General features: G+C 39.8%; 1 protein-coding gene across 3 annotated transcripts in view; it reads left to right on the top strand.

Moving 5' to 3' along the window:
• STK32C (serine/threonine kinase 32C) overlaps nucleotides 1–23,931 on the top strand; it is a 253,843-nt gene that overhangs the window by 147,203 nt on the left and 82,709 nt on the right. For 2 of the 3 annotated variants that reach the window (XM_073353977.1, XM_073353975.1), the window contains exon 2: nucleotides 900–955. In XM_073353977.1, the coding sequence (XP_073210078.1) occupies nucleotides 900–955 (56 nt within the window). Of the gene's footprint in view, nucleotides 1–899; nucleotides 956–1,298; nucleotides 1,414–23,931 lie in introns of all 3 variants that reach the window. The other variant, XM_073353976.1, reaches the window with a different exon arrangement.

A 23,931-nucleotide genomic window follows, 5' to 3' on the forward strand; every position in this document is an offset into this window, starting at 1 on the left:
GGGATATTTTTAGCAGTGGGACTTGTTTGTATTGTGTCCCTGAGCCCTCCGTCCATACAACTCTTAACACACGCATGCACTCATTCACTGTCTCCGTTTTGTTAGGTTAAGTTTTTGTGTTTTGTGGGGCTTTTTTTAACTTGTGATACATCAGTTTAATATTGGTATGTAACTTAACGAACTGTTATTTATATATTACTATACATGTCTATAAGTGCCTATCCCCATACTCTGTGGACATTATCCTGAAATCAGTTGAGTTTTAGTTGTTTTTTAAAATCTCGATATACATTTAAAAAATTTTAAAAATTAAACACACAACTATACTAGAGAGCATTTTCTGTACAATTTGTGGGTGAAAGTCAAACAACATCAGCTGAGAAAGAGGACTTGGTAAAGGACTGTTCAGAGGCCAGTCCGAGTCACTACAGTACAACACATTCTATGATACCAACACAGAATAGTACCATACTTCACATGTAGTTTCATTAAAATCAACTCCTCATGGAATGAGGTATTGCTCACCATAAGAGTATCAAAGTTGGGTCCTTTTACTTTTGTAGATAGAGGGCATGAGACATCCAGGAACCGGGAGTAAAAGGAACTTTAGGAGTCAGAAACTAGAAGATTCTGGCCATTAACAAGCTAAGGGGACTGAGTCCCTAAAGCAATTACCTTTAAAGCTGATACAAAGGGCCCATCCCACTGGTTTTCTTTAAACAAAACTCTTCTCTGGAACATACTGATCTTTTGGCAAGAATTTGTCCAACTGGTAAAATGTACTTTTTATCAATTACTCATCTCTTTCCCTTTTTTTCTTTTTAAGTTTTTTTTTTAAGAAGTTGGTAGGAAAATATCTGGAAATGAGAAACTAAAACTCCTTTGTTTTTACTTTGTAGTGAATTTTGACCACTTCCAGATACTCCGAGCAATCGGGAAGGGAAGCTTTGGCAAGGTAAGTTAGAAGTTGAATTTATTCATGAGCTCAGTAAGGTGCATTGTAACTAAAAACAAATTATGCACAAACTATTTATTGTAGCAAGAATAATAATCCTGAAAGTGAATTTTTCTTGTATGATGGGTGGTAAGTAGAGGTGGGCAAATTTTTAGTCAAGAAAATATTTCATTGACATTGGCACATCTGTAAACTTGTAGCATTTTTGAGATGCTACATTTCAAATTGCACACAATTCATTTTTTAACTACTAGAATAACTGAAAATTCCATGGCAAAACTATGTATTATATATTTTGTTTCCAAGCTGGGTTTGTTGGTTGTGATTGCTCATTATAATCTAGGTATACTTGGTCCTGCCTCAGTGCAGGAGGATGGAGTAGATGACTTCTCAAGGTACCTTCCAGCCCTACATTTCTGTGATAAGTCCCATGGTACTGCATCCGGTTTCTTAATTGGGTGAGCTGACATTATGTGATCAGGAGGGTTCTCAGAAGCCATTTGGTCTCTATTTCTCTGAGCAACTAGTTGTAGTTAAGGGGGCTGTTTGTTTATTGTTTTGAGAAATAATAAATATAGTATGTGTGGGGCATGTTTAAAAATCAGAGCAGCACTAGTATTTGATGCTTGCTTTGTTTCCTAATTTAGATATCTTTGTCATTGAGATAGATAATTGAAAAAGATACATACATTAATTGTAAAATATTATAAATAATATTGCATATGTGTGTGTGTTCATTCTTTCCTGAACAATTATTACATTTCTGGTGTTGCCTGAATTACATTGACGTGAGTTTAGGCCACTGTGCTTCTGTCTTTGATATTTATATTCTGCACAGTTTATTTTTCACCACATGCCATGTGTGTCCTTGCATTGAGGGTATCCACCCTCTAACTCTGAGCTGACAGGAGCTTGTTGCAGTGCCATATTTCTTCTGCTGCCTACATCACATTTAGTTTAGTGTGTCCTAAGGGCAACTTCCCTCTGAAATCTCCTCTGATCAACTGAGGCATCTGCGAACGATTAAGAGCAAAAATAGCAGTGGTTTTAACACATTGGGAAAATTGCCAAATTTGGCTACCACAGCACCACTACATGACAGTTTGCAAGTGTGAAGCTTTGTGCGAAAGGTGAATTTCACAAGCTGGTGTCTTGCGGGTGAGGGCAGGGAAATGGGTCCTTGAAGTTTTGCAAAATATGAAATGTTGAAGTTTTTGCAAAGTACATAACAGATGAGCAAAGAATGCTGCAACACTGTTTTCACCAGCTTCACCTTCCCCTAGTAATAACCTAGGAAATAATCAGAGTACTGTCAAGGAAGCTGTTATTCTTTTCTTTTTGTTTTTATGCATCAAATACTGAGGGCCAGAGTCTGACTGTCTTATTTTGGTTAGCACTTTACTCCATGAATATCTCCATTGAACTCACTGGGACTATTTGGAATAGAATTAAGTTCTATTTAGTGTGAATAAAGGGATCAGAATACGGCCCTTAAGATGAAACCTGCTGGGCAATCAGTTTTGTTCTCCCTTTATTTGTACCCACCTATTACAATGGTATCTGAGCTCTGTAATATAGGGGAAGTACTATATATATGGATAACCAGAGCTATAATGCTCAATGTGTACCAAGCTCTACCCTCCTTGCTAAGCTTCAGTAATGTGGTTGGGTGTCAGGGAACTCTACAGAAGCAAAGATGGGAGGATTTCTCTCCCCGAAGCACCGTGGGTCTCATTTTGCCAATATGGCCATGTTTTCATACAGTTTTTTAAAACTGTATGTTAAAATATTAAAATCTACAGAGTGACAAGTCAGAGGAAGCAATTGGGAATGAAAAAAACCAACCGTTGCCTTGATGAGACATGACATAACTTGCATAAAATTACAGAAGTTATATCAACCCAACAAAACAAAACAGCCACTATTTTAATGTTTCCCAACAAAAATATTATCTTGTGTTTCCCCTGTGGATACACAGCAACAGGTCATTGACCAACACTGAGAGCTATCATATTCGTCATTCTGACACACTAAGGACCGGATCCACTCACATGGACTCCTGCTGGATTCATTGTGAGTCCACATGGGATGGGGGCTAGTAATGATGTATCATCATAGTGAACTACTATGTAAATCAGAGAGGAGGTTGTTCTGAAATGAAAACAGACATATTTTCAGTCATAGGTTATAAAATAATTAATGTCTCAAGCAGAAAAGAATAAACATGAAGAGGTAAAATGTCACATTTCTAAGATGGTGTTACAAACTGTCAAGGTTCCTTCCCCACTCTGAATGCTAGGGTACAGATGTGGGGACCTGCATGAAAAACCTCCTAAGCTTCTCTTTACCAGCTTAGGTCAAAACTTCCCCAAGGTATAAAATATTCCACCCTTTGTCCTTGGATTGTCCGCTACCACCACCAAACAAATACTGGTTACTGGGGAAGAGCTGTTTGGACATGTCTTTCCCCCCCAAATACTTCCCAAAACCTTGCACCCCACTTTCTGGACAAGGTTTGGTAAAAAGCCTCACCAATTTGCCTAGGTGACTACAGACCCAGACCCTTGGATCTTAAAAACAATGAACAATCCTCCCAACACTTGCACCCCCCCTTTCCAGGGAAATGTTGGATAAAAAGCCTCACCAATTTGCAGAGGTGACCACAGACCCAAACCCTTGGATCTGAGAACAATGAAAAAGCATTCAGTTTTCTTACAAGAAGACTTTTAATAAAAATAGAAGTAAATAGAAATAAAGAAATCCCCCCTGTAAAATCAGGATGGTAGATACCTTACAGGGTAATTAGATTCAAAACATAGAGAACCCCTCTAGGCAAAACCTTAAGTTACAAAAAAGATACACAGACAGAAATAGTTATTCTATTCAGCACAGTTCTTTTCTCAGCCATTTAAAGAAATCATAATCTAACACGTACCTAACTAGATTACTTACTAAAAGTTCTAAGACTCCATTCCTGGTCTATCCCCGGCAGAAACAGCATATAGACAGACTGAGACCCTTTGTTTCTCTCCCTCCTCCCAGCTTTTGAAAGTATCTTGTCTCCTCATTGGTCATTTTGGTCAGGTGCCAGCGAGGTTACCTTTAGCTTCTTAACCCTTTACAGGTGAGAGGAGCTTTCCCCTGGCCAGGAGGGATTTCAAAGGGGTTTACCCTTCCCTTTATATTTATGACACAGACACTGGAGAATGAATAAAAAACTGTAGAGGGAAGAACCTCTGGTGGTGTAAATTGTCATAACTCCTTTGAAATCAATGGACCTATGTCAATTTATACCAGTTGAGGATCTGTCCCTAGATTTGTACAAACATTAAGGGAAAGTCCTCTGAAATTTTCAGTGGTTAGGCAGTGAAGTGCTGTGACTGCTACCAGATCATACCAGAACTTACTGTTACTTTGTGTTTCCTGCAGTCTGCCTGTTGTATCCTCCTGTTGTCTCTTGTCTTATTTTATAAAGTCTTCACGGAAGGGACCATCTTTTTGTTACACAGTGCTCAGCACAACAGGGCTGGGCCCTTTAGGTGATTCTTCAACACAAATAAAAAAAAATAATAAATTAACCAGGGTTTTATGCAAAGTATGTCTTGCTCTCACATACAGTGGGAAAATTAGTGTCCAGAAGGTTAAGAGTGCTTATTAATGTTACAACCAAGGCATTTTAATCCTGTTAATTAGGTTCCATTTCTCAATCTTGAAAAAATATTACTTTATTATGGTTGTTTAAACTTTTGGGTGGTTATAGCTGATATTTAATTATGGTCTTTGAGAATATATGAAGTTACTTTGTGTTAAGTAAAATAGATCTAATATTTTAAAAATCTCCCCTGCTGTCAGATTTAACCTGCTACACTTAATGTAATTTTCTTAATTATTTAAAGATATATAAAGTGAAAAAGCCTGTTATTAGCTATATAAAACTGTGCCAGAGAAGTTGAAGCATGAATGTTTTATTGTTGTGTCTATAACCCTCCTTCACTATTTAGTTACTATAGACATAGAGAATAGAATTTCCATCAAGGCAAAATGACTGAGATAAAGAGATTTATTTTTTTAGTGTGACAGGAGAGGTCTACAATTTATTTTCACCATAAAGTTTTGAATTCCTTGAACAATATCCTGTAATTCTAAGATGTATTTGGGGTGCTTTGCTAAATAGATAGATTTAATATTTAGATTTCACTTAGTATGTGAATTAGTAACAAGTGCAAAATTTAGCAATGTAGCCCCTCAATTTGTTACCAAAGATCAGAGATATGAAGGTGCTGAAATACTTGTACATGTTTGACCATAAAAGGTATTATAAATGTCCTCTGATGACTCTGTCATATTATCTTGCATAGAGAACTAGGCAGAACAAAATGTCTGCCTTGCAGCCTATAACATGCACAGTGATTTAGATTCATAGGCTCTGGCAGTGTCTTCAGTTCTGCCCCTAAAGAGCACATCAGGTAATGTTGCTAACAGATATTTTTCCTTATAGAGCAATTTACTGATTCTGGAGGCTGTGAACAGCTTAACATCAGTGCCTGCTGCCGTGGTAAATGACGCATTGTGTCCTTAGCTTTCAAATTTAGTTTGCTTTTGTGAAAGCAGTATATGTAGCCCACAATGGGCAATGGAAGTATTCCCCTGATGGAAAAGCACCAAAGAGCTGATGTAATTGGCCCTACTCTGCCCCCTCCAGTAGGCCCCAGCATAGCCATCTTGCCAGGGCAGGTACTGTAAGACTGCAATTCATGCTGGCCTTAATGTGCACAGAATGTGACATAGAAACATCCTGATAACATACACCCCTTTTCTGTAGCCACCCTCTGCTTTACTTAGATTGTAAGCTCTTGAGGGCAGAGACTGTCTTTTTTTGTTCTGTGTTTGTTCAGTGCTTAGCACAGTGAGGTCCTGGTCCATGGCTTGCGCTCCTAGCTGCTACGGTAATACAATATAATAATAATTATAATTATAACAACAACAAGCAGGTAACAGGGAGGAAGTGTGGCACACAAACACCTGTTATTACTGTATACCATTGCAGGGTCACTTCTGTACTAGGATGACTCTCCTGGAGCCAGGTTTATAGCCACATGACATTAGCAGTTTGCTGCAAGCAGCCATGCTACACCCAATAATCTGGCCCAGTGTTGTTTACCAGATAGTGTTCCTAAAACTCTCTTTAAGAACTACACAGACAGGAATTTTCACAGCTAGGTGACACTGGATTTTCACTTTCTGGTCATGACACAAATTTTAGACATGGTTTGAATCTCAGATGTGAGGCCATGCTTCACTATGTGGTTGCATTCCTTAGGGAGTTTTTCAGGCTACACAGTGATGTGTGCCCTTGTATCTGAAATGAGAACAGAGCTGTTTCTCTCTATTCAGTGCTTTTTTCATGGGCAATGTGTTCTGGGCAGGGAGCACCCAGACTTTGCCAGTAAAGGGTTGCATTGACAACTTGCCTAGAACCTGAGGGCTGTATCTTTAATAATTTGCATTACATGGAGCAGATCATTTCTGGATATGAAGGTGTGACCCATGGAGATTATGAGTTCTAACATACAACATGACCCTCAGAGGCTACAGGGCAAATTCTGATCTCAGCTATCCCAGTGGAAATCTGGATCACTCCTCTCACTACAGTGAAGTTAACTCCATGTTTATACTGGTGTAACTGAGATCAAAGTCTGGCCCTACAAGTACCAACACATAGTGATCTCTCTTGATCTAAGCATCTTTGCACTTGTATCAAGAGAGAGGACCATGTTGAATGGTGGCTGTGAGTTGTTTTGTAGAACTTGAGAGATCTCACTTAGCCAATAGGTCATGCTTTGGCTAGACCAGCTCTGAGCAGGTAATAGAATGAGTGCATTTGTTTATTGAGTTGGTTGTAAATATTCTGGGTACGGTAGAAAATGAACGAGCCAGGCTGCAGTTCAGAGGCTCCAAAAGGCTGCTATTCAGTTCAGAAAACTGAAGAAAAGGTTTGGGATTTTGTAGCAATGAGACAAAAATGAGTGGGTAAAATACAATTAGACATTGAGCAGCAGTGAAAAGAGGATGTACTAAATAATATATGTTGGTTTGCAGCTATAATACTCTTCACCAAGAAACCAGGCGAAGCAGGAAGGAAGAGCGTTGTCTATTGTGAAAACATAATTAGGTCACAGCTGATGGTTTTTTAAAAGTGTTTTTGATAAATATGCATCTAGTCCTGGACATTAATTAGTGAATTAAAATTAAAAACATGATTGCTCTGCTAATCCAAAAGATGAAAGTAAAAGCTCCAAATATCTTGAAATGTTAGGATCCCAACATATAATCTATTTGTGAGTCATGGAATGGGTTTTGGCTTAATTGTATGACTTCTGTTTCCAGAAGGACTGTGTAACCTTTCAATTCAACATCCCAAAATGTGGGATAGTGAAACAAAATCTGCAGGGACAGGCAGCAGTATATGCCAGCATTGGTTCCCACCAGCAAAGTGTGGGCCAGTCTGTTATTAATAAAAGTTGATTTTTACTGAATAGAGAAGTTAAAGGAACTAATGAAAGAATGTTAAGAAGTACAGTGTATTCAAGGTACTTATTAATGCAGTCAAGGCAGAAAATAGGGGAGGGAAAAACACTCAAGCTACAAATTTACATAACAGTAATTTTAAAGTGGAAGGGTGGGTCAGTATCACAGAGAGAACAGAAACTTTGGGAGGAGGCCAATTTGTTATTTCAAGGTCAGTTTCCTATCTTGTGATTTGCAATCACCTTATATGAAAACTAACATGAATTCTTAAACCAAGTGATACATACATACAGGAGCAGCATGGGAAAAAAGGCAAAAGATTTAGTTAATTTTTGGTGGGAGGATGAAAAGGGCTTAATTTAAAATAAAGAGTTTGCAGGTGACATGGAATGGAAAAAGACTTGGGGATCCTGGGAAGCATGAATCTTCCATCTGTTTTAGGTCTGGAAGCCATCAGTGCAACATTAACCTTTTATACTGTATATTTCCTTATTACACACATGCTTCGTCATGCACAAGGCTTGCATGACCACATACTCGCTACGCTTTTTCATGTACATTGTAACTGCCCTAGTGGTGGTGGGGACGGTAAAAGAATCATATTCAGCTCTTAGGCACAGTTTGCATGAGGAGACCTCACCCTCTGTTCTGAATCTAACCTCCTCCAAAGAAACAGAGATGATTCTAACATGCAGTGACACTAAGCATTGTAAAAGTAATTAATCATACTTAAAATGTAATAAAATAAAATAAAAATGTTATCCCCAGGCAATACCACTTTGACTTTTGTGGAGCGACTCATAGGAGCTTCCTTTTTTAGCTTTCCTTGTTTAAAGGAAAAATAAGTCAAACCTAGAGCAGCATATCAGCCATCAGAGTTTTATATGTATTTTTAACAACATGCTGTGTTGATTCATATGTCATCTTTCTTAATAATTATTTCAATATGCTGAATTGCCCAAGGTACAGAGCAAAGCTGTTTTACATAAAAATATCTTTCAGTTCTAATATGTATTTATGTACCTTGTAGAACTACCCACCCCCTAGAGCTTATATTTAAAGAGTGATATCATTATACTTATTTTTCTTTAGCTACGTCTTGTATTTTATGCAATGCAAGTGCTAATGTGTGAACTGTGCTTCAGTTCATGTGATATCATGTGAGGCAGTGTTGTCTAGTGATAGTACCTTGAGCTGGGCATCTGATGACCAGTGCTCTATTTCCAGTTCTCTCACTAACCTGTGCAACTTTGGGAAAGTCACTTCACCCCTTGGTGCCTCTGCCTTTGTCTCTTTCTCTGGAGACTGTGAGCTCTTCAGTGCAAGGGCTGTGTGTACTGGGCAAAGCACAAGGGGGCCCAAAAATGTCCCTTCTTTTGAAGAGTGGAGGACCTGATATACCTAGGTCAAATGTGGTCATTCTCATCGCCTTTGTGATATTTATAGATTCATAGATATTTAGGTCAGAAGGGACCATTATGATCATCTAGTCTGACCTCCTGCACAACGCAGGCCACAGAATTTCACCCACCCACTCCTGCGAAAAACCTCACACCTATATCTATGCTATTGAAGTCCTCAAATCGTAGTTTAACGACTTCAAGGAGCAGAGAATCCTCCAGCAAGTGACCCGTGCCCCATGCTACAGAGGAAGGTGAGGATTTGCTGAGGATGAGTTTAGTTGTCCTTAGTCGATCCGTGATCATGAGTCGATCCGTGATCATGCATAAGGTCATATTTACTGAAATTGGCATATTTAAATTTACAATGTATCTTGCCATAGATTTTAAATAACAAAAATAGCCTAAATTACATTCTTTTAAAATATGCATAATACATTTTATGTAGCAGATGTATACAAATCGATTTTTTTCTCACAGGTTTCAGAGTAGCAGCCGTGTTAGTCTGTCTTCGCAAAAAGAAAAGGAGGACTTGTGGCACCTTAGAGACTAACCCATTTATTTGAGCATGAGCTTTCGTGAGCTACAGCTCACTTCATCGGATGCATACCGTGGAAACTGCAGAAGACATTATATACACACAGAGACCATGAAACAATACCTCCTCCCACCCCACTGTCCTGCTGGTAAAACTTTTCTCACAGACTCTCCTCTGAACAGATTGGCATTCAGACACCACCTTCAGAGTAAGCAAATACACTGGTACCAATGAAAGGATTGTTAGAATTGAATATGAGGCAGTGAGCCCCTGCGGGAATGGGAAACTACTACTATTTGTATTACATGTAAATACACCACTCCATGCCATATCCCCTAGCATAACCATTAGTAGCATCTAACTAAAGCAAGTTGACAATTTTACCTCTCTCAGCAGCAACATCTCCAATGATGGATCTCTTGACAAAGAGATCACGAACAGGATACAGAAAGCTTCTCAGTCGCTAAGAAAGCTACACAACAAAGTCCTGAAATCCCACAGCATAACCCTCTCAACAAAAATAAAACTGTACAATGCTTTTGTGCTCACATCTCTCAGTGAGACCTGGACACAATACAAATGGCATATCGAACAGCTAGAGGCCTTCCATATGCGGACTCTGGGCACCATTATGGGGATCCAGTGGCAGGACAAAATTACCAACCTGGAGGTTCCCCAAAAGTCAAATGCCACAAGCATCAAGGCCATGCTGCTGAATGCCCAACTACGCTGGGTTGGACACATCATTAGGATGCCTGAACATCAACTCCCCAGAAAATGTTTCTACGGAGAATTGGCACAGGGACGCCGGAATTAAAGCTGCCCCAGAAAGCGCTACAAGGACAGCATCAAGAAAAGCACACACTTTGGTAAAATAAAACCAGATGATCGTCAGAAGGCTGCATCAAATAGATCAGCATGGCAACACACAGCACTCAGAGCTTTCCAAGCCTTTGAAGAGGACAGAAATAACTGACTGTTAGCTGCAAAGGAAAAGTGTCATACCACTGCTATAGCTACCAAGATGCTCACCAATGACTTTGTCTGCCAGATCTGCTCACGACCATGCGCATCACGCTTTGGACTTCAGGGTCACTCCAGAATCCACAAAAAGAGATAGCATGGAAACATCATTGTTGTACTGATGGACTACATGAGAAATAGAATTGTGTATGGTGCAACATGGGCTGTTATGGCAGCCACTGCCCCTGCACTCATACTTTCTGTAGATTTGGTTTTGGGGGAGTAGTTGCAGATCCATGAGCCATGCCCTTCTCTGGCTTACCTGTGATCCAGTGCCAATTATCCATCCATGCTGCTTTGAAGAGAGGTATAACAGAGCAGTGCTGTGCAGTGCCAAAAGGTTCAGAGCCTCCCTGCATAGCATCTCCAAAACTGGAAATCTAGCTACTCCCCAGATTATGTCCACCTGGGAAGTGGTGAGTTTCCTAAGGGTTCAAGGCTAGATTTGTAAGGATATTTAGGTGCCTTGAGATGCAGATGGCACCTGGTGGAATTTTCAAAAATACCTAAGCACCAAATCTCATTGGGAGCTAGGCAACTGGGTGTTTTTGAAAAGCCCATTAGGTGCCTCTCTGCATCATATGGCACCTGAATACCTTTAAAAATCTGGCTCTGTTTTATATTCCCTAATGCCAGACCTGTGGGGAAAACATTACTGAAGATTAATTTGTTCTTTCCTCTGCATTCCCTTTATGCAAGCTCCCTTAGCCAGTCAGAACCAGCCTTATGCCTCTTCCTTTATTTTAAATGGAAAAAGAGCGGGCTAGAGCTACGGGAAATTTATCTTTTTTTACTTTGAATTTACTGCTATGGAAGAAAGGAAAATGTATCAGGAGTTCCTCAATATACGTTGAAGTCTCGCTCTGTCAACTGCTGGAAGCATGAGGCTAAATCACATGGAATGAGGACAGTATTGAAATGAAATATTACAGAGAGAACAAACATATCTTTATAATAGAGGACCATTCACGGACAGTCTTCACATGGATGTGGGCACATTTCTTTCTTTCATTTCCCTTTTTTTTAAATCCAGGTGGTTATTTCTATAATTTTTAGCCTATATTATGTTACAATGGAAACTGTTGCAGTAAAAAGCTTTTTGTAATGGACAAGGTCCATTGAGAGGGAGTTTGAAAAAAAATCCTGCTTTTTAATGCACTAAGTTTAGCAGTTGGAGAAGTGCACAGCTATCTATGGGGAAACTGAGAGGAGTCATCGAGGATGACAAATACAAATAGATGCAATTATGTGAGAGTTGTGACAGAGAAGACAGTTATATTGCTATAAATACAGGCATGAAATTAAATTCATTAATATCTGGAGAGCAGCTTGCCCATTTCACTTAGTTTAAGTGCTGTCTTTGGGAAAAGCAGTTGGCAGACATTTTGTAACCCACATACCTCTGTGAGTTAGAGCAACCATATGTACAGTTATAGAATACCATGTACTTGAAAGCTTCCCTCACCTGTAGGATGTTGAAACTATCTGATCCCCTTTGTCATTCTAAGAAATCAAGCACATAAGTTGCATTTTGGGATGCAGATCAAAATTTGCACCTCGGTCCCCTTCCTAGTCTCCCCAGAAGCAACCCCTCAGGAATTAAGTGTCTTTCCCTCATCTGCCACAAGGTGGAATCTTGCAGTTCTTTCACTCTTAGACTGGTATCCAAGTCCACTACCCTGTGTCAACCAACCCTTATCACCCTGCATGCCCAGCTGCTTTCAGGCACCTGCGTTTCCTCCCTTCGGGAATCTGTGACCAGTGACAGTGACCAACAGGTATTTTTATTTAGCAGTTAGAACAAAGCATGAGAGAAAAAAGGATTTAAAAACAACAAACAGCCTACATGTATAATCTTATGCTTTGCCACAAGCTAAGTTATATAGGCTTCTCTCTTAAGTTACAGGAACAGTACAGAACCAACTTACATTCTTCTAATAAATCCAGATGTTCCTCTGTGTTAGTCTGTGTTCTCCCCTTTTGGTGGAAAACAGGGTTTTAGAAAGTCCCTGCCTTCCCTTGTGGGTGTTTGGGTCCAATTATCTTATTGCTCACTAGTTTCTTTGTTCAGGCAGCGGGTGTGAAGTATCAATTTATGTCACACCCCTGAGTGACACAATTATACCGACCTAACCCTGTCGGTGACAGTGCTATGTTGACAGGAGAGCTTCTTCCATCGACATTGCTGCCTCCTCTCGGGGAGGTGGAGTACATATGCCGACAGGAGAAGTCCTTCTGACTGTGTAGGTAGCATCTTCACTAAGCGCTCCAGAGGCACAGCTATGCCGCTGCAGCACCGTAAGTGTCGACAAGCCCTGAGACTGGATTTTTCCCAGTCAGTTGGAGCATCCAGCCGGGCCTATCCTGGAGAATGTCTCCAAGATGACTGCTCCACTGGTTGGGCAGTTAGACCCATTCAGTCTCAGTGGGTTGTAATCACTGGCCTTATGGCTGTGCCTCCCAGTAGGGTGCTGAAACTGTCTGATCCCCTTTGTCATTCTAAGAAGTCAAGCATATAAGCTGTATTTTGAGATGCAGATCAAAATATTTTATTAATACAGACACTTATGGGCATACAGACATTTATGGTCACATATCACAAAAGTATTTTCTATACTTTTTATAAAGTAATTTCTGACTAAGTTCACTGAAATGCTCAATAAATAGAAACAATACGGACTACAAACAGATCAGGGACTTAATGCAGAGATGGTATTAATATTCCCTAAAGATTTGTGGGCCTGCTTTTGCCTTATTTACACTGCTGTAAAGCAGGCGTGTCTTTCATAAAATGATCCAGAATTTGCCTTGTTATCACTCATGCTGGACTTTTATAGTTCAAAACACCAAGAGCCTCATTCTGACATTCTTACTCGGGTATAAACACTAGTGGCTTCACTGGACATTATGCCTGTTTAAGGATTGCAGGATTGTAATTTAGTCATCTTTACATCGTTAGCCTTCTTGGATCATTTCAGAGCTAACTAAGTTTTAAAACTGATTCACAATAATTTTGAATGTATCATTTCCTTGAGTAAGTTTTCTCACCTGCCCTAAACTGTTACACTTACTATCAAAGATCAAACTAAAATGTCAGCATTTGCCAACAGATTCCACACAGTTACTGCAATTATTTCCTGTAGAATATGGTATTTCCAACACCGCTGTGTGATATAATGCCAACTTGTTAATTGCAACCACTGTAATAATACTTTGCATTTATGCAGCACCTTTCATCCAAAACGTCACAGGGTTTCACTAATATTAATTAAGCCTCACAATACCATTGAGAGGTTGTCATTATAGTAACCATTTCACAAACAGGAAAACCGAAGCACCAAGAGGGTAAGTGTCTTGCCCAATACCTCTTTGAGTTAGTGGCAGAGCTGGGAAGTGGCTGATTCACATCCTATTCTAGTCAGTAGAGGAAACTACCTTATTTATGATGAGCTATAGATATTGACAAATTCTAGTCTTAGTACCTTCACCCAGCCTTATAGATTGTAGTGGGATTCCACATATGTGCCTGTGCATAATTTGCCCTACAGTGCATATATTTATATACTGAATGTTTGTTAGACAGACTTTTCAAACTCCTTCACAAAGCCTGATAAGAATAGGCGCTGATGTCACTTTGGAAAATTCTCCTTCTCAGAATGAAAGTTTAGTGCTATTTTAACACTGCAGCTATTAAAAAGCCTATTTTATGGCTAAAACCAAGACTGGCTAAAAGAAATCCCAATGTTTTCAAAGAGTGATGGGCATTTATGAAGCTGCTGCCATGCCACCAAGTACCATTCAATACTTGGATATGATGGTGAGGCTCCGATATTATGGATATATGCACTATAGAAAAAGTGTAGCTAGGTAGGTATATAGATAGATTAGATATTGTAGAACAGACAGAAATACATACTTTGTCTATTAAATAAAACTGTGGTCTCTACTCAACAGAAAAGATATAGTTACATCTCCTGTACATGCACAGTGAACAGTTCTTCTTTCTCTCTAATTACATGTATTTTTTAATATATGGATTTACTACGGGTATTTTGTTTTCAATTGCATTATTATTGTTAGTAGTACTACTGCAAAAATAATAATATTGTGGTAGCATCCAGAGGCCCAAATTCTGCTCGGAACTGTGCAAATGAGACAGTCTCTTCCCCGGAAAGGTCACAGACTAGGTTTACCATCATCTACACAACAGGTGAAGTGGAAATGGGAGCCAAGGTAACAATAAGAATGGATGTATTTGCATAAAATATTACTCTGAGTGGTCACAGTAATCAGAGGTGCCTGAAAGCCAAACCAACCAGTGCAGGAAGAGGAAATGATCTTAGATAAGGATGAGATGGTTAAAAATAGATGTGAACTTTTCCCCAGTAGGTTTATAACCAAAATAAACAAACAGAAACCATCTTATTAAGCAATGCAAACAGAAAGAGAAAGGAACTCTGCTATTTTTTTCAGCTTGCATTTGTACTGATGGAGCTAAGTTCAGATATCCAGAGTTTATTGAAGGTTCATAGAACACAGTTATCCAAGTTTGTAATTAATTGTTGGCATATTCAGAATTGCTTTTACTCCAAATATATTTTCCCCTTGGGTCAATAGCTTCTTGTAGAATGGCATTCCATCCCCCCCCATCCTCTCACCTCTTCTCCCTCACCCCAAAAAACAGCACATTTAAAATTAGTCCTAAACAAAAGAAGAAAACACATTTTGATGTCAAAGCATGACTTAGATGAGAATAGATGTAAGTTATTTTAAAGGAATTGTACTTGTAGCATATCTACAAAGTAGGCCTTTGTGATTTTTACAAAGTGGATTAAAGGTTCTCCATACTCAGGTGTAGGCCATGTGAATTATTAAAACAACGAAATAATAAAGGCTAAACTACTTCTGCAAAGCAAATGACGTTAAAGGTGAGCCTTCCTGAGGAGGGACACTTAGAAGCCATCTTCCTTTGAGCTGGCATGAAATCTGCTGCAGCTACACTGAGGCTAGGATCTCTTCAGTAGTTTCATACAATATGTGAAAGGGGAAAATATGAGTTCAGAGGGTTCTGAATGCAGCAGAACCTATGTGGTATGTTGGGGCAAGCTGAAGGGAGCCCATTCAAGTGTCTGCATCCCTTCCATGCCCATGAGCTATATTAAGCCGAGGCTTTCTCTATCCTTGCAGTGAGTTTGAGGGACTGGTCAATCACTGAATATGTATCCGCTGGAGAGCCTCTACACCCCCAGTCCCATATGGGTAAGGGCACAGCAACAGTGGAGACTACTAGCATCCCAAGGCTGAAAAATACTGGTCATGGAATGGTGCAACTGTAGGTTCTTCAATGCAGGGGACAGAATTCCACAGGCTCAACCCCCCATTGTGCCAAATTCTTTTACTAGGGCTTGACAAAGAGACCAAAATTAGGACCTAAACGCAGAGTTTCACCCAGCCATAGTCACTGGTGTTACTACTTTGCTGCTTTTGCTTCTCTAGAAGCTGTAAAGGACAAAACACCAAAGTATGGAGCTCTCCTGTAAGTATGGAACTGATGAATGCCAAAAGAGAAGAGAATCTAAAAGAATTTCAGGCCAAACAAAGAAGTGTGGAGCTTGTCTAGCACTGACTTGCTATTGAACGCTGTAGTTTTGAGAGGAGCTGGAGTAAAATTATAGAGCAGAAAATGCTGTTAAATTATTCACAGTGAAAAAGTGAAGAGAAGTTTCAGCTAAAGAGGATCCAACTGCTCTGCAGTCAGCGGAATTGTTCATACAAGAAAATGTTGTTTCAAAGTGTCTGAGGTATCAGTTGGTCTTTAAAGGTCAAAGTGATTTACAGCAAGAGCTAACCATTTTCTCATTATCCAGTGCCAAATTTACATTTCTATTGGAATGGGCCTGATTCTGCCATCCTCACTCACTTTGGGCTAGATTGTGGACGTCATATCCTCGGTCGGTGCGATGCAGAATCTCACTACTTGGAGGAGACTGTGCAGAAGGCAGGCCCTCTCCTGGGGCTACACAGTCTGCTGCATCTTATTCACATTGTTGAGCTCTTACTCACATGAATAGTTCCCTAGAGTCCTCCTGTGAGAAAGGGCTCACCAATGTACTGTCTAGTTCAGAGTCATATTAAGGAACAGATATGCCAGATTTGGCTTTTGAGTAGTCTAGTTTCATGTTCTTTATGGGCCAGGTACAGGCACCCTTACTCATGTAATATCTTACTCCTCAAATAGGATCTGATCCAAAGCCCAGTAAAGTCCATGCAAGTCTTTCCATTGACTTCAGTGGGCTTTGGATCAGACTGACATTCCTACTGATTTCAGTGAAGCTACACCTGGAGTAAGTCTGCCCTGGTATTTCTGTTGCTCTCCTTACTTATCACACATATGCTCCTTTGTTTACCTGCCTCCCTCCTCTACCACTTATTGATAATAGAAAATGGAAACAAAGGACAAAAGCTGAGCATGAATGTAGCATGTGTGGAAAGCTCACACTGTAGCTCAATATTGTCACTAGCTGGATTTGTGTAGCTAACAAATTCACTTAAATTCTGAAAAACAACAGAATAATAGGCATAAACGATTACAGGATTTGGGTGTGTCAATCTCTCTCTGTTATTATTACAAAATAATCAATAAGATATTTTCATTCAGTTGATTCCCCCATAATTAAGAAATGTGCCCTTTTCACAATATTGCTCGCAGAGCTGGTAGGGGAAGGTCTTCTTTACTCCTCTGCTGAAACTCTGTCATTTTCCCTTGTCAAGTTGCCATTCACCATCAAAGCTCTCCAATGCTGGAATAAATTTTGTGTTTTGTTGCTGGAAGAAAACCAGCCAGTATTAGTTATTAAAATGCAGACGTTATGAATCCAGAAGTCAGTTCAGCACACTGATCCATAATGCCCTGCACTTGCATTGTAATATAGTCCAATGTATATTACAATAGGCAGCTCTTTTCTTAAAAACTATTTCTTTAACCCTTGGGCAGAGCAGTGACTGTGAGTGATTTTATAGCTTTGTCCCTAATGCTGTCCTCTCTTATCTCACCAGCCAGTCATTTACACTGATCAAGGAGCAAAGCAGCACCATAAATGTGGTTTTAAAAACAGACTATGCCTCCTGTTGGAACAGGATGGCAGCCTTAGGGTCAAGATTTCCTGATAGGATGCACTAATTCAAAATGTCATAGTATTAACAATGGTACCTCGGGATGTGTTGGCTTCAGTATTCTAATATTATTTATATTTTATATGTTGGTGGCATTATAAACTACCACTAGCATTTGTAACATTATTAACTGACAGAAAAATGAAGAACAAGTATATATTTGGATGATCCTGTGTCTTATTTTCTCCATTCTTTCCTTGTCACCATCCTGTTTCTTATTGGCCCCTGTTTTCCGGGGGCTTTGTTCATGCCAGGGAAGAAAGGTTTGGCTGCTGGCTAACTTTACAACCAATGCTCATGTTTGCCATTCAGTAACAAAACCAGCTGCTTTTTCTGGGAGCCATTTCAATGCTCATGTTTGCCATTCAGTAATAAAACCAGCTGCTTTCTCTGGGAGCCATTTCAAAATAAGCTTTCTTTTTCTGGGAGCCTTAGAACAGCTATGAAACATGAAATACTGCATGGAATATAAAATTGTTTTAATTTTTAAATGGCTAACATTAAATAAAAAGAAAGAAAAGAGTCTATTTAGCCCTAGAGACATTTTGAAAAAAAGTAATACATGAAATTTAAATTGTTTCTGGGGGGAATGGATGACTCATGGGGTTGGTAATGGGATAAGGAGCCTTTCACCTCTAGGTCACTGATTCATAGCTGATCTAGGTAAGTAGTGCCCAACTGTCAGTGTTAGCTGGGGACTGCTCAGTGGCCTATGTGAAATGGGTCAGTGGTCTCATTGCAGATCCTAGGAGACAGGTGTAAACTGTCACATGGTTGGCTTATTCAAAAGCCTTGTAGGCAATCTCAGCAGAAAGCCAGAGACAGAATGAACATGGAAACTGAATTATGTTCCTGCTCCGACAAGTGCTTCCTCCAGTATCTTGAAGGTTGAAGCACATTAGGGGCTTCAACTGAGAAAGCATGCATTGCTGCTGATTGTCTGTGCTTGTTCTGTCTGCACTACCACTTTCCTCATGGCTGGCTTAGCATTGGTGCAGCTAGCTTAGACTGGGCACAGGTGCTTTTATCACCATGTTATCTAACTCTGATCTGAGCCTTTCCCCTAGAATCCATTTCAAAATGAGCCTTGAGCAGGATAAGTCAACAAAGTGGTAAAACTCCTGTGCCCTCTGTATACTCATGCTTCGACCGTTGCTACCACCTATGGAGTAGCATTAGTACAATACCAGTAGTGACAGAAGCACTGAAAATTCTCAGTGGAGATGCAGCCTTGGGGCTGTCAATATATCACATATCACCTCCCTGGCCCCAACACTAAAACTCACTTTACTAACAAGTCGTTCCTCTCCTGTCCTGTGAAATAGCTGTTCAGTCACTAGAGGGCTAGAGAAGTGTTATAGCAACACATCAAAATATTCCCACCAGGAGAGGACTGTAAAAGATTGTGTGTTATTAAAATATGGCTTTGGGAAATAGTTTTACAATTTTGACACTGATGTTTAAAAAAAATCCTTCATATTCCAAAGGGTTTAGAAGCAGCAGATATGGTGCTACCAGTCCCTTTCTTTAGGAACCCAAGGCTTTAGCCTGCTCCCTCCTAAAGTCAATAAGAAAACTGTCATTGGCTTCAGTGGTGCATGAACTAAATATTCATCATTCTACACTGAAGTGTGCATTAGTAAGTGGAAGATTAAAGTAGACTTCAATGGAATTTGGAACCAAAGAAAAGCTTACTGGAAATTTAGAGTATATTCAAGGGGCCTCCTGCTTGAGGATTGTACTAAAACTCCGAAGAGATATGTTGTCCATGCACACCACTGCTTAAATCTTAAAAATGGGTAAGCCCTGACAACAAAATGTCTTTGGGAACTCTACAAGTACCAGCCTATGGGAATGCTGGATTCCTTCGGCCACCGTCTTGAGTGATCAGTACAGAACATTCCCTGCCAAAGAAATAGTGACATAGTTCCTGGTACCATGAAGCAGTCTGGAGAACAGTTTGGGTAATCAGAGAGCTGACCTACCCTCAAACGTCCGTTGTACAGCACTTGAACTTTTGGGAATCAGTCTTTTCTTTATCAAATAACGTTTTTCTCCCCCCAAAACTAAGTTTCTGTAGGTCTATAGTTGCCCTTTAACAACGAATTCAGTTTGTGTTGAACATAATCTAACTGCAGAACATATAATTAATAGTTTTGTAAGTTGGATGTAAATTAGAAAGATGAGTTTGACATTTTACTTGCATAGACCTTTGGTGTTACAGAGAATTAATGGCTGGCATATAAATTCCTAATATTTACACCTTGTGCCTGTGCAGAGCAAGAAAATAGAACACAGTCATTTCTATGGCAACAGGGTTATATAATCTCAGACAACTGAACTGGTTAAACAGCCTTGCTGTGACACTCTGGCTAAATACATTACTCAGCTTGTATAAATAAAGCATAAAAATAGGCCTCATACACCAATGGAGAGGGGAGAGGCAGTACAGCTTAGTGGTTAGAGAAGGGGACTGTGAGTCTGGACTGTTTCTTACACACATGTAACCTTCTGCCTATATGGGAGTTGCATGCCGGAGCTCTGGCCATTAGTTGTTTAAAATATGTTTTGTTGTACAACATTCAGCATCTGGCATAACTTAAGAACAGGATATTTTAAACTATTTTACTATTGTTAATCATTTTTTTATTTAAAATCATTAATACTTAAAGAATCTGTTAAAGAACCTGGAAGATGTTTTCCTCCATATTTAACCTATCCTGCAAAAATTCTCTAAAACAGTTTTTAGCTAGCAATTCTGGAAGGGCTAAAAGGGAAGACTTCAGAATACTGTTTCTTTTGACCTTGGCCCACGGATTCAGGAAGGCTCAAGTAGCCCCTCTCAATGCCACAAACCCTGAATTTGAGGCCATCCTGTACCTGGTAGTTTCATACAGCGAAATCTGCAAAAAGGTCACATCATGTTTGCAGAAGTGGGTGGAATGACTAGACAGTCGCAGTCAGCAATGCCTCTTCCTCAGTGGTTAGTGTTTGTAACAAGAAAGTAAAATAATTTAACATGAGCAGAAAGTAAACAAGAGAAAGTCTCCAACGCGGGATCCAACTCAGTCCTGTGATGTGATGGGTCCTGGATGTGAAGCCAGACTTTCCTAAGGCATTCTCCGTTCCCTCCCAGAGAGCCACCATTATAGCGCACCCATCCCTGCCCCATCCCTGAACCTGTGTAAGGGATAATGACTGAGTAGGTATTACTCCCTTGTTCACTGAGAGTCAGTAGTGCTCTGCACCCTGTCACAGCACCTTATAAAGCAAAGAATACTCGTTAATAATAATAAATGTATCCATAGTTGTTATATGTACTACCCAGCCACATTTCAGATAATTAATTGGGCTTTGGATGCAATCTGACAATTTAGGATTTGAATAAGCATTTGTGATTTTTTTTAAATGCTCATCTTGGTGTATACCAGTGAGTCCATTAAGAAATACATATCTGGAAATAATTTCCATTATTCTCCCTGATTGTTTTCCTCCCTCTACCCACATTACCTCTGTCTTATCTGGATTGACCCTCACTAGCTCTCATCCATCCTCTGATCCAAGACAGCAATTGGGAGAGCCCATCAACTTTACTGTCTGGGTCTGCAAATGGTATAGATGATAAGTCAGTGCTGCTCCCACTACCTAATTATTTCCCTAACAGCCTTGTACATGGTGAAGAGAGATGACAAAATAGACCCCGGTGGTACTCCACATGAGAGAGTCTACTGCAGGGCCGATGAGCAATTACCTTTTACTGGTTTCCTTAGAGAGAAGACTTAACTAATTAACACTATCTCCCAAGTGGTAGCTGGACTTTCTGTGTGTGCATTCTGGAGATAACTGCAGCTGGGACTTGAATCAGTACCCCCTTGGGCTGGGGCAGAAGCTGCATTAGCAGGTGAATCAGCTGGCTGCTTTGGACTATGTATGCAGTAACAGATTTGCTAAGCTTGTCTCATCTAGAATTCTTTTTGCATATTTTACAAAATATACCTCAAAGCAAACTGGCTACTAGACAGTCTGATTTTTCCTGGCCTCAGACAGTGGCTTTTTCAATATTAAATTCTAGCAACATCTTTCTTACATGCAGTCTGCAGTGGGCACTTTTATTACCTTCATTCCAGCCCTTTGACAGGGGCCTGTTGTGGATTTGGCAGATAGCTTTGAAGCAAACATAAATATTTGGTATCAAAAGGGCTAAGCAAGAATCTGTGACAGTGAAAGGAAGAACTAAAGATTCAGAGGGAGAACTCTTGGATGAACTGTAAAAGTCAATTTGGTAAGTTTCACAAGAAAATCAGTGGGAATATGGAAGGATGTAACCAAGTTGAGTGGCATGACTACAACGAAAGCAGGTCTAAAGGCATCACTGAATTTAATAAGATACCTTCCAGCTGTGAGGAGCAAAGAGCAGGACATTTTGTCACTGTATCAACTTTTCATGAAGAACCACAGTTATTGTTGTTATTCTGATTTCCTTCTGCATTTCTTTTACTCTTTGACAATTAAAAAGACAAGCATAAAGTGAATCCTCCAACTCCAGCCCTTTTCTCCTACCTCAGTCACAGCGTGTAACGTTAGAGCAGCTGCTGTTGTTGCCAGTGATCTGATCCTGTATGTACTAGGAATTTGTTCTTTATTCAGCAAAGAACAAAATGTATTAATTGCAAGATGCTCCTTTGCATTTTCAGGATAGGCGACTGAAAGCAGTGAGCTCCACAGAAGGCACAGAAATGTAACACCGGCTAAGAGGGTCCCTTTCTAACCACTCCCAGTGCAAGAAAAACCCATCAGTCAACAATAACAGAGGGAAAAATCCTTAGCCAGAAAATTCCTAAATTGTTGCATTAATAGGAATGTCCAGTTCAACTATGTCATCGATAAAAGGTTGAATGTATATTTTCTTAGGAGTGGCTTTTGTATATCCGTTCTCAATGGCAAAACCCACATTATCACGAGCACTACCGCCATGTCACACTGCAGCACAACAACAGAATTTCTTAAAAGTAGGAAATATTTTAGAATTTGTTTCTTCTTACAGTTTATAGCTGTAATTAAAAAGCCACCTCAGTTTACACTCTCAAAATCCCCATTTGTAGTCATAGCCTGATCCCACTGCAGTCAATGACAGCTCTCCCATTGCCATGAATGGGACCAGGATTCGGAGCTAGATCATTAATGCATTTAATATCCACAAAGTTTTGACTATTCCTTATGTGATAGTTTTAACACCTGTGCTAACTGAAGGCCTGCACATACATGTAGACTTGTGCTCACAACACTTACTCATGCAAGCAGCTCCACTGAGGTTAATTGGATCAAGACTCTGAGTAAGGACCATGGGTGGGACTTTTGAAGCACACACAGGATGCATCCGATGAAGTGAGCTGTAGCTCACGAAAGCTTATGCTCAAATAAATTGGTTAGTCTCTAAGGTGCCACAAGTACTCCTTTTCTTTTTGCGAATACAAACTAACACGGCTGTTACTCTGAAACCTGTCATAGTGGATTCAGTGCCCCATAACAGGAATCAGGTCTCCAAATCCCATAGGTGATTGTGGAAATCTGAGCCTGTGAGTTTGCAGGATTGTGCCTTTTGCATATGTTCTTAAAGACTGCAACAGGATGATCCAGTTACAAATTGCAATATGTGACAGTGTCATCTGTTTGAGATTTTAAGCATCTTTAACAGCATAGCAAGGATACTCTAGGCTCTAGTCATCCCTCAAAACAACTCTAGCCTAGATTTACCTGAGTAAATATAGCATTCACCCTCCCTGCCACAACAGATATCACCATAGTTTCAAAATAATCAAATGGCATCTGCAGCATCCATTAAGACAACGTTCTTCCTCTCTCATGATTTCTTTGCATAGAGTCTGTTCTCGGCCTTCAAAGAAGACCAGGACGCATGGCTTCCTGTCACTGGATTCTAATTTCATTTATGACAGAGTTCATCCACAGTAGCTTTGTTGGTTTCTTCAGAGTTTCTCCAGATTTGTGATGGTATAAGCGGATCAGAATCTGGCCCCACATGCAGAAGCAATTCATACTGAGCAGACAGTGGAATATTTAGTACATTGACGATAAAAATACATTGACTCAGGAAAAATAAAAGAATACATTCAAACTAACATATAGGAGATGCTGTTCATTACACAGCTATTGTTCTGATATTATTTGTGTAATTCTGCCATAATCCAGGAGACTTTCAGCTTGTTCTCTGTACTAGAAATGTCAGCTACAGTATGTGAGTTAGACTTGCCTAAGAGGAAGAAGCTACTCACAATCGAGGCTTCTCAAAAAACACA

Source organism: Lepidochelys kempii, chromosome 7, assembly GCF_965140265.1.
Source record: "Lepidochelys kempii isolate rLepKem1 chromosome 7, rLepKem1.hap2, whole genome shotgun sequence".
NCBI lineage: Eukaryota > Metazoa > Chordata > Testudines > Cheloniidae > Lepidochelys > Lepidochelys kempii.